This window comes from Sinocyclocheilus grahami, unplaced genomic scaffold, assembly GCF_001515645.1.
Source record: "Sinocyclocheilus grahami isolate Dianchi unplaced genomic scaffold, SAMN03320097.WGS_v1.1 scaffold58.1, whole genome shotgun sequence".
Lineage (NCBI taxonomy): Eukaryota > Metazoa > Chordata > Actinopteri > Cypriniformes > Cyprinidae > Sinocyclocheilus > Sinocyclocheilus grahami.
Genome location: NW_015505237.1, coordinates 1,806,664 through 1,818,182, shown reverse-complemented (window position 1 = coordinate 1,818,182; position 11,519 = coordinate 1,806,664). Strand labels below are relative to the sequence as shown.

Below are 11,519 nucleotides of genomic sequence, written 5' to 3'. Positions count from 1 at the left end.
TTTATTTACTTAAATGCAAAATCCCTACTACAGCACTGCCAAAAACAAACAATTGGGTGTAAAATTGAGAAAGATCCGTATTTTGTAATCGGGTTCCAAAAGATTATCTGTAATTAGATATTACATTTTGAAATGCTCAACGTTATTGCATGTCATGCACAAAAATGTATTAATTCCTAGCCACACTCTATAGCCACTGACAGGTGACCACTAGACTTACAGAAATGGTTTTACTTTGTAGGAGACACATGGCAAAACATTACTTTGCCTGTGCATCTCTATTGACTGCGACGAATTATTTCTCAAAATATCTGATCAACCCTTGATAAAACATTTGGATTAGTAGCCAATGAGTCATTTAACCATGCATAACTGTGTTTTTTGGAAGGCTTTTGTCTTTTAAACCCATTATAATGCACAAAATCAGTGTAATCCACACATGGATGCCAGAGCAACTCCAGTAGTGTAGTAAAGTTACTTTTAGTTTTGTGAATTGGTAGTGTGTTCCGCTTCAAAAATGTACCCAAATGCACTTTTGTGAATTTTTTTTTTTTTTTTTTTTTTTTTTTTTTTTTTTTTTTTTTTTTATTAAATAGTCAATGCTTCTGAATTTTGGGACAACATCACTCCATCAATTAGTATAAAATCAATTGTTATGCAAGTTACTGAAATGATGTATAGCTATGAAACAGTGTCATCAACATGTCCAATGACCTCCACTAATTACTAAGTCTTGAAAAAATATTGCAAATCTATTGAAAAAAAAAAAACTAATTTATCAGCACATTTGCGTAGTCACAGTTTTTTTGTCAGTTAACACCCTGACATCCAGGTAAACAAATAAAAGATTTAATCTTTTTTTTTTTTTTTTAAGTGCTGAAGTGTTTTATACTGGGGTGTCCAGAAAGGAGGTTCAACAAACTCGGAGTTAAAACTTGAACTCTGAGTTGATTTACCCTGAGATGGGAAACTCTTGAGTTTTAGGTTTCAGAACAGCTGAACCGAGTTAGTTCAATCCACATGAGTAGGTTGACTCTGAGTTTAGCGCGTGCACCATGACTATGAAAAGCCATGATCAATGGAGCTCCGAAATTACGATTCACCATGGCAACAGCTCCCGCCACTTCCGCATACTACGGAATACGTAACTTTAATTCTAAATCAATGTTATCAGAGGTGAAAACTGGCAGAAAGGTAATTTATTAAACAACTATTAAGTTTCATGGTATCCCACGCGCAAAAAACAAAAACACATTTAAATCAGGTAAAGCTTCAAGTGTAAAAGGTTAATGGGTGTAGACGTCACGTGACTTTACAAACATTTGACATATTCCATAAATAACATTCAGTGCCTATTTCAATGTGCAGCGGCTTTTTCCACAATGCTCTTTTCACATAATTAGGCTAAATGTTCTCTAATCCAACATACATTTCTTAATTAGGGTAAGGAAAAACATTTGACTTCTATTCAGAAGCCAACAGCTAGAAGGCAGAGACTCGTAAAATGGGGGGAGAACCTGCATCAGCACCACTAACAGATGAAGAGAAGATGGTTACAATACCAATATTAAAATCCAACAGGGAAAATAATAATTGTTGCTTTTGTATTTGTAGGAAATAAAGATGACCAAATTAATTGTGAATCATTTGTTTAACAGCTGTGGTGGTGGTTGCGGCATAGATATCTCGCACTACCCTTCCATCTGGCATCCTTTCATTCAATATACAGTAATAAGTTTCATTTCCAGAAGATGCGGTGATAGGATAATGCGTGTCATCAAGACCTGCAGGGGGTGCTCACCCTGTGGTCTGTGTGGGTCCTAATGCCCCCGTGTACTGATGGGGACACTATACAGTCAAAAAGCACCGTCTTTCGGATGAGAAGTTAAACCAAGGTCCTGACTCTCTGTGGTCATTAAAAATCCCATTGCACTTCTTGTAAAGAGAAGGGGTGTCCTTGCCAAAATTGCCCCCCTGGCCTTTGTCAATCATGACCTCCTAATAATCCCCAACCACTTGATTGGCTCTGAGTCTCTCTCCTCTCCATCTGTAGCTGGTGTGTGGTGAGCGCACTGGCGCCGTTGTCCTGTGGCTGTCGTCCTTTCATCCAAGTGGATGCTGCACACTGGTTGGTGGTTGTGGAGAGACCCCCCGCCCCCCACACATGATTGTAAAGCACTTTGGGTGTACAAAAATACACAATAAAGCGCTATAAAAATGCTTCATTCATTCATTCATCAATGCATCCAACCACACTGGAAATCCTAAAGGAAATTCTAATTATTAGGTTACTTCCAGAGGTCACAGCATGATGTTATCAACGGAACGCCATTTAAAAGTGGTACCGCTCAAATAAATATGCGTGTGGATATGGCAAAATAAAATAAAGTAAAATAGACTCATCTCCTGATGTAAATGTAACTCCCCACGAATTAATGCAGCCTCCTCATCTACAGAATCCTGTGTAAAAAGACATGCCATTTTTGTCACATTTACAGTGTCTGCATGATGAAAATGAAAGTGGTGCGTTGAGAAAAATTATCTTGTTTCCATTTGCATTAAGATGATTTTTCTTACCCCACTGGCAGATCATTTTATCATTTTCCCCCAGGAAACAAGACTAAATATTGTATTTTGTTTATATAGAAAATGCATCTTGATTTAAGAATTTGTAGATATTTGTACTTGAAATAAGGCAAACATCTCAGCAATAAAAGCATTTTTGCCGCATGAATGAATGAATGATTTAAATAACGATTACGCTATCTTGATTTAAGAATTTGTAGATATTTGTACTTGAAATAAGGCAAACATCTCAGCAATAAAAGCATTTTTGCAGCATGAATGAATGAATGAGGTATTTAAACATCGCGTACACTTTAAAAAGGGGTAGGAGACCCAAAGAAACTCTGGGTTTACCGAAGAAAACCTGCTTCCAACCAGGTTAGGTTCACAGAGTAAGATACTATGGTAACTTGCCGAGAGGTTTAGTTTTGTCTTTTATTGGAACCGAAAATGCTGAGTTTCCCTTTTCTGGGGTTAACAAACTCTGAGTTTCCAACAAAACCCGCTTTCTGGATTACACCCCTGATTTTGTGTGTGTGTGTGTGTGTGTGTGTGTGTGCGCGTTATTTAATATAATATAAGCTTTTAATCAAATCACGAGGCCTTGCAATTGCTTCACAAACCCCAGTTTGGAAAACCCTGCGTAATGTAATGTTTAATGAACTTTATGTTGTGGCTGACAAAAAAATCTCTTTCTCCATGTTTTATATCAGTATGGTACAATCTATTCCCATTCAAATCTATATGATAAATGTGGTCAAAAGTAATCAAAAATAGTTAGAATACATTACCTTAAATGCCTTATGTAATAGGCTTACGTAATGTTACTAACTACAATTTACATAATTTCATTTGAAATTAGGTGTGGACTACAATTTTTAAGTATTGGTAACTGATTGCATGAAATCTGGATTATGTAGATTATATTATATAATTAGATTATATTACTTTTTAAAAGGCTAATCAGATTACAGTTACTTAATTGCATATTATTCACACAATGGCAGTAATTAATATTCACAACAGAACAGAGAATGGCCATGCAGATAAATGTGATTTACATTAATTTGCGATCCAGGATTCTGAACTTCAATTATGCCATGTCTGAAATGAATAATTACGCAAGTTTCTAAACACTGCTGATACATAACTGCACATATTTAAAACCTGGAAGACCTTGACCATGTCTTTGCTATTTTCATGTTTATTAATGCTTGTTTTTCAGGGGTCGGGGACCTATGGCTCGCCAGATCTCTCACCCTTTACTGACAAATGATCTATTACACAAATTATGCATCACTACAGATCGGTCTATATTGACCAAAATCTTTCATCAAAGTTGTCCTAAAACTAAAACAATACCCGTTCTTGTCTTAGGACAACTTTGATGAACTTTTTTGATCCACATCAAATGTTGACTACTGTATATATTAGCTGACGTTTAAACAGCTGTGAAGTAAATAGAACTAAACCTAAATACTTGATTAAGACAGCAAGAGAAATGATTGGCGGAGACACGCAAGAGCAACGCCCTCCGTGATGGAATCTGAACTGTGATTGGCTGAAAACTCACCGAGACAAGTTGCTATTGAAGTTCCTCAGTGCGCAGAAAGCCCGGCAGGCGCAGGCTGTAATTGGAGGGTAAAATGGCGCTGAGTTCTCAAGGAACAAAGAAGAAAGTTTGTTATTATTATGACGGTAAGAACTGCATTTTTACCGGCGTTATACCGAGCTGTTATTGTCAGAGAAATGAAACGCAGTGTCTGCTTTGGATACATTCTGCATAACGCTTAAGTTCCTGAGTGCAGCCTAACGTTAATTGTTAGCCGGGTTTAGCCGCACGGCGCTAATGCTAGTGTTAGCTTAGCTGCTAGCTGCTCTTCATCCTGTTGTTCTTATTCACTGCTAGCATCAAGACCACAGCATGGACTTAACCCCAGCACATTTCACACACTTTTTTGCAAGTGCAGTATATCCATGTACACCTTATCACACGTATTCTTTGTTTTCCGCATATAGCGTCGATCAAATTAGCTTTACGTGATGGACCGTCAGAGTTTAGATGAATTGAGCTCGCTGTTTTTATTCATGTCTTCACTGTTAGCAGAAGTATCACTCCGAGCGTGTCAGAATGATGCTGTACTTTATAGCGCAAGATGTTTTGTCTTTCCCCGTTTTGCTCTCATCTGCTCTTATAGGCACGAATGAACATCATGTTTAGGTTTGCGATGTAACGTTAGTAATGATCATTTTGAACCATGAAGCTGGCTTTCTGTCTAGTTCTAGGCCTGTTTGAAAAAATAGTTTAGTCCATAAACTCAATAATTAAGCAATAATTCAAAAATGTTCTTTAAAGCATATTTTCATAAAACAAATTAACATTTGATAGTTCATCTTTAAGAGTCTGTAGTAATATTCTGTATCTTTATTTTTGTTTATATATGATTTTATTTATTTATTCATATAATGTTTTCCTTCTTTCCCAGGGGATGTTGGGAATTACTACTATGGCCAGGGTCATCCCATGAAACCCCACAGAATCCGCATGACCCACAACCTCCTGCTCAACTATGGGCTGTATAGGAAAATGGAAATTTATGTAAGAGACATTAATCACTTCTTGTTATGATTTATTATTCTTATTATTTTGGCTAAGCTGATTTCTTGACTTGTTTGCATGTTCAGCGGCCGCATAAAGCCAATGCCGAAGAAATGACCAAGTATCACAGTGATGATTATATCAAGTTCCTCCGTTCCATCCGCCCAGACAACATGTCTGAGTACAGCAAGCAGATGCAGAGATGTAAGTTGCTGTTTAGTTTTTTCTTGCTCAAGATGATGTTCTTGTATTTATAAGGCTTAAATACAAAAAAGACCTCAGGAGAGTTTAACTACGATGCAAGTTGCTTCACTTTGGACTTGTTTCTGTGTCTTGAATGTACAGTAAACATGTTTTATTGTCTCTGCAGTTAACGTAGGGGAGGATTGTCCTGTCTTTGACGGCTTATTTGAGTTCTGTCAGCTCTCAGCAGGTGGATCTGTTGGTAAGTGTGTGTGTGTGTGTGTGTGTGTTTTCTCCTTTTAAAGTTTACTTAATCTTCTCACAGTTTGGTACAGTTAAGTGTGTGTGTTTTCCTAACCATATTTCTTAATAATTTTTAGCTGGGGCTGTGAAACTCAACAAACAGCAGACAGACATTGCCATTAACTGGGCAGGAGGCCTTCATCATGCCAAGAAATCTGAGGCGTCTGGATTCTGCTATGTCAACGACATCGTACTCGCCATTCTGGAGCTGCTCAAGTATGCCCTTTAAAAGAAACTACGACAGATAATACTTTTATTGCTTCGTTTTTATTAATGCACACACACACTACCGGTCAAAAGTTTGGGATAATTCAAATGTTTTAGTGTTTTTGAAAAATGTCTCATGCTCGCCACTGCTGCCTTTATGTGAGCAAAACTCTAAATGGGAATGTTAAAATGTAATTTTATTCTTGTGATGCAAAGCTGAATTTCCAGCATAATTTGCTCCAGTCTTCAGTGTCGCATATATTTAATATTGAAAACCGTTTTTGCTGCTTAATATTTTTGTGAAAACTGAAAGACTTTGCCATTTCAACCAAAGGCCTCATAAACCTTTCTAGGTACCATCAAAGAGTGCTTTACATCGACATTGACATTCATCACGGGGATGGAGTTGAGGAAGCTTTCTACACAACAGACCGTGTCATGACTGTGTCCTTCCACAAGTATGGAGAGTATTTCCCTGGTACTGGAGACCTCCGAGTAAGTACTTGCAAGTTAAATAAATACTTTTTTGGTTAAAAAGGAGCTTGAAGCTTAGCTTAGTTTTGTTTTTTTTTGCAGGATATTGGTGCAGGGAAGGGAAAATACTATGCAGTGAATTACCCACTGAGAGATGGTATAGATGATGAGTCATATGAAGCCATATTCAAACCTGTAAGTCTGTAAACTTACCCAAGTGTAAAAAAGTCAAAACGTGTTTCTTAAATTGCAGTGAAATTTGAGTCTTGAAAATCTCCTGTTTCTGAATGTCCTGCAGATCATGGCCAAAGTGATGGAGATGTACCAGCCCAGTGCTGTGGTGCTCCAGTGTGGCGCTGACTCCCTGTCTGGAGATAGATTGGGCTGCTTTAACCTCACCATCAAAGGTATCAAACATAATCAAACCGCAAATGCATCTCTAAAGTGAATGCTGTTTGTGTCTAACCAAACCCTTGTGGGTTTCTCAGGTCATGCCAAGTGTGTGGAATACATGAAGAGCTTTAACCTGCCGCTGCTCATGCTGGGAGGTGGAGGCTACACCATCAGGAATGTGGCCCGCTGCTGGACCTATGAGACGGCTGTAGCGCTAGACAGCACCATTCCCAATGGTGAGACACTCTGATTGTGTTAGATTTGTCACGTTTTGTTCTCTCCATGGTGAACACTATTTAACTTGTTCTTTTGTTCCATCAGAGCTCCCGTACAATGACTACTTTGAGTATTTTGGACCTGATTTCAAACTTCACATCAGCCCCTCCAACATGACCAATCAAAATACAAATGACTATCTGGAAAAAATCAAGTAAGTGGGATGAAGGGCCACACATGCCCCATTGATGATTGAAGTTAGTTTGAATGAGAGTATGGTGGCAGATCTGTTTTTGGTTTGACTTGGTTTGTTAATATTGGGTTTTATGGGATTTGTTTTGTTCATATTAGAAAAAACCCAACTGACTTTACTCCGGAATGCTAATTTTAACGTACAAAGTTTATTTGTCTGTAGGGTGTACATTGAACAAGTGTTTTGTAACTGCCACCTGTCTTTTTTTTCTATGCAGACAGCGTCTGTTTGAGAATCTGCGGATGTTGCCTCATGCTCCAGGGGTTCAGATGCAGGCGATCCCAGAGGATGCTGTTCAGGAAGACAGCGGAGATGAGGAGGATGACCCTGACAAACGCATCTCCAGTGAGGGCCACCTTTTTTCACTTGTTGGCAGCTTTTTCTTTTATCGCATAATCCCAAACATGGAAACTCCTTGACTTGTCATTGCGGACCTTTTAATGTGTACTGATGCAGACAAATAAACGTTTAGTTTGAAATCTGAGTTCTGCAGAGCCTGAGTGCTTGTTGTTTTTCTCATCTTTAGTCCGTGCCCACGACAAGCGGATAGCCTGCGACGAGGAGTTCTCAGACTCTGAGGACGAAGGACAGGGCGGCCGGAGAAATACAGCCAATTACAAGAAGCCTAAACGAGTGAAGACTGAAGAAGAGAAGGATGGAGAAGAGAAGAAAGGTGAGCCAACAGGTACAGTCGGTTTCTTTCATTTCAGGCTCCTTCATATTAGAACAGCAGTTACACTTTTGTGAGGTTGCACTGAAGTGAGTTTGGGCTGTTCACATATTGTATAACAGCACTATATTATAGTAAAGAGGTGTGGCATTGACACGCAGTCCCTCTTGTTTGATACCAGATGTCAAAGAAGAAGAGAAGGCTTCAGAAGAAAAAATGGACACAAAGGGGTAAGTTCTCTCACATCGTGGATTATGAAATATGTGCTCAGGTTTTCTGGTTGTGTAAAACATCACTCTAAATGGCAGGGCTTGCTTTATTAATTTAGAAAAATCCACGCAATAGGCTTTATTGATTTTTTTTTTTTTATAAGGCTTTTTTTCAGCGTGACAGCTGTTTTGTAGACGTCAAATTGAAATTTGATACTTTTAAAATATGAACGTGTATACAGTACCATTTCACTTTTTTAAAGATTACTTTTTCATCAATCGTGAATTAAATTGATCAAAAGTGACAGTAAAAACACTTTATATTACAAAATATATTCGTTCTTTTGAACTTTCTACTCAAAGAATTATGAGAAAATTTCATGGTTTCTTAAAAAATATTAAGTAGCACAACTTGCGTTTAAAGGAACACTCCACTATTTTTGAAAATAGGCTCATTTTCCAACTCCCCTAGAGTTAAACAGTTGTGTTTTACTGTTTTCTAATCCATTCAGCCGATCTCTGGGTCTGGCGGTAGCACTTTTAGCTGTAGCTTAGCATAGATCATTGAATCTGATTAGACCGTTAGCACCGCACTCAAAAATGACCAAAGAGTTTCCATATTTTTCCTATTTAAAACTTGAGTCTTCTGTAGTTACATCATGTACTAAGACCGACGGAAAATGAAAAGTTGCGATTTTCTAGGCCGATATGGCTAGGAACTATACTCTCATTCCGGCATAATAATCAAGGAACTTTGCTTCCGTACCATGGGTGCAGCAGGCACAATGATATTACGCAGTGCCTGAAAATAGTCCCCAGCGCGCTCCCTGTGCAAGCAGGTGGTCACGTTGGTTGTTGATGGAAGTTAGCCTATTTTCAGGTGCTGTATAATATCATTGCGATTGATTTCTGAAGGATCATGTGCCACTGAAGACTGGTGTAATGATGCTAAAATTCAGCTTTGACATAAGAATACATTTGTAAATGAAAAGTTTTTATATTGTAATGTTTTTCTCATATCTCTATTTCTCGTTTCGATTAAATAAATGTAGCTTGGTGAGCATAAGATACTTTTCAAAACACCTCACCAACCCCATACTTTTTAACTATACTGTATTTACAGAAAAATCAAGGATCCATATATGCAATGTTTCTAAAACTCCTCCTGATTTTTATTTTTATTTTTACAGGCCAAAAGAGGAATTAAAAACAGTCTGAGAAAAGGACATGTGGTCCTGATGGATGCATGAACTTGTCATACACCCTCATCCTCTCAAACATCAAACCCACATACACACACATCCTAGGTGTTTGCTCTAGTCCTGAGCTAAGGACTGTAAATTATTTTGTAAGACTCGTTTTACTATTTGTAATCTAATGAAGCGGTATAAAAGTTTTTACATTTACAAGTGTGAAATGACAGATGTTTCTTTATTTTCTTGTGCTTTTGAAACCATGTTTGTTTGCCTCCCACCGGTAATCCTTATGTTACCGTTTACCGACGATAGCACCTCAAACAGGACCAGGATAGCACATATCTTTTCTTTTCCCGTCATGGGAATCTCGCCCCTTTTAGGTTTTTTTTTTTTTTTTTTTTAATCATGGATTGACACTTATTGGCCGCTCTTATTTAGTTTTCTCTGTGGATGCTGTTTGCGACTGGTATCCTTTACCTCGTTTTTAAGCGTTAAATGTTTGTTTTTATTAAGATGTCTGTCTTGATGGCTCTGTATTGAACTTTCCCCTGTCTGGTGGGGCATGGCAAAGGCTTGCTGTATTGCTGTTAGATTCCAGATTATTTTCTGTTGTGGTTACGCTAGCACGTCAGTCACACGGCTGGCTGAATATAGCCGTTTGGAGTTCCAGAGTTCAGTGGTTGTGAAATGTCCTTTATTATAACAATGACTTTGGTAAATAAAATAAAAAAATTCTGATATTTTGTGGTTTTTCTTCATGTTCAGAGTTTGTCTAGCAGCAGCTTTGTAGTAAGTATCATTGCTCCAATTCGGATGTATGTTTGCAAATGAAACCATTCAATCAAACATCGGTAACAATTTGCACTAAATAAAGGCTCAGTTGATTCACACTGGTTAGTGCAGTAGGTATAACAGCATTTCATGTTCATTTCTACTATGTTAAATTAACGTGTGATAAATACAGTCAATAGTAAGTAATTGTATTTCTGAAGAGCTGGGTAGTAACGGGTTGCATGTAATCTGGATTAAGGAATCGGGTTACAAATAAGTACTTGTAATCAGACTACAGTTACATTTTTTTTACTAATTACATTACATATTGTTCACACAATAGTAATAAATTATTCATCATTTTTCGATTCCTTTCATCTTTCAAATGTTTCAAAAATATTTTAGATTTTACAAAATACAATATTTGCTGAGTGTGTGTATATATATGTACATGTGACCTTGGACCACAAAACCAGTCATAAGGGTCAATTTGTTTTATTTTCTGAGTAAATAAGCTTTCCATTGATGTATGGTTTGTTAGGATAGGACAATATTTGGCTGAGATACAACTATTTGTAATCTGGAATCTGAGGGTGCAAAAAAAAATCTAAATATTGAGAAAATCGACTTTAAAGTTGTCCAAATGAAGTTCTTAGCAATGCATATTACTAATCAGTTTTGATATTTACAGTAGGAAATTAACAAAATATCTTCATGGAACATGATCTTTACCTAATATCCTAATGGTTTTTGGAATAAAAGAAAAAGCAATAATTTTGACCTATACAATGTATTTTTGGCTATTGCTACAAATATACACCAGCGACTTAAGACTGGTTTTGTGCTCCAGGGTCACATACAGTGGGTACGGAAAGTATTCAGACCCCCTTAAATTTTTCACTCTTTGTTAATCTTGCTTTACAGATCTTTATCAGAAAGGGTTTAAACAATGTTTTTCATACTTGTTCAATGAACCATAAACTATTCTTGCACATGCACCTGTGAAAAAATGTTCTTAAAAGACTTTATGATTTACAGGTGGTAGGCTTTTATAATAACTTTGATATCTTTCTACTGACTGAAAAAAACAGAAGATGCCCAGGGTTCCTGATCACTTGCATCATAGTCCTGCTGCAGAGACATGAGGACAGCAGATGTGGCCAGAGCAAAAAACTGCAATTAAAAATAAAATATCTGCAATGTAAGATAGCTAAGGCTGTGCTACAGGTGGACAGGAAGAACAGCTTATTGTCCTTGCAGTTGTAAACTATGTGTAACCATATATATGACTTTTTCTTTTGTGAATCAAAAGTATTTTGAACTTTTGGTTTGGTTTCTAAACTTCAGGGTTCCCACTCTTTCATGAACACCAGATTCAAGGACTTTTTAAAGCACCATTTATTTTATATCAAGCACCTATCAAATTCACACCCCAGCATATGTAGTGTCATGAAAGACCTTACAGTACTTAACATTTCAC

At 37.3% G+C, this 11,519-nt stretch overlaps 1 protein-coding gene across 2 annotated transcripts; it reads left to right on the top strand.

The window, feature by feature from the left end:
- Positions 1 to 4,121: 4,121 nt before the first annotated feature.
- On the top strand, positions 4,122 to 10,006 carry LOC107584281 (probable histone deacetylase 1-B). 2 transcript variants are annotated; one of them, XM_016270839.1, is made up of 14 exons: positions 4,122 to 4,263; positions 5,052 to 5,164; positions 5,251 to 5,368; positions 5,535 to 5,609; positions 5,728 to 5,866; positions 6,211 to 6,352; positions 6,434 to 6,526; positions 6,630 to 6,738; positions 6,820 to 6,960; positions 7,046 to 7,154; positions 7,411 to 7,538; positions 7,720 to 7,866; positions 8,045 to 8,093; positions 9,263 to 10,006. In XM_016270839.1, the coding sequence occupies exons 1-14, from the start codon at positions 4,212 to 4,214 to the stop codon at positions 9,288 to 9,290; spliced, it is 1,443 nt and encodes a 480-aa protein (XP_016126325.1). In that variant the 5' UTR covers positions 4,122 to 4,211; the 3' UTR covers positions 9,291 to 10,006. The 2 variants fall into 2 exon arrangements, with proteins under 2 accessions (XP_016126325.1, XP_016126324.1); XM_016270838.1 differs by having other exon boundaries at positions 7,720 to 7,878.
- The last annotated feature ends 1,513 nt before the right edge of the window (positions 10,007 to 11,519 follow it).

Excerpts from the sequence above, each read along its gene's own strand:
- LOC107584281 (XM_016270838.1), top strand. The coding sequence starts at position 4,212 with ATGGCGCTGAGTTCTCAAGGAACAAAGAAGAAAGTTTGTTATTATTAT. Across the intron at positions 6,527-6,629 it reads ATGAAGCCATATTCAAACCT|ATCATGGCCAAAGTGATGGA; the intron begins GTAAGTCTGTAA and ends AATGTCCTGCAG. Across the intron at positions 6,739-6,819 it reads CTTTAACCTCACCATCAAAG|GTCATGCCAAGTGTGTGGAA; the intron begins GTATCAAACATA and ends TGGGTTTCTCAG.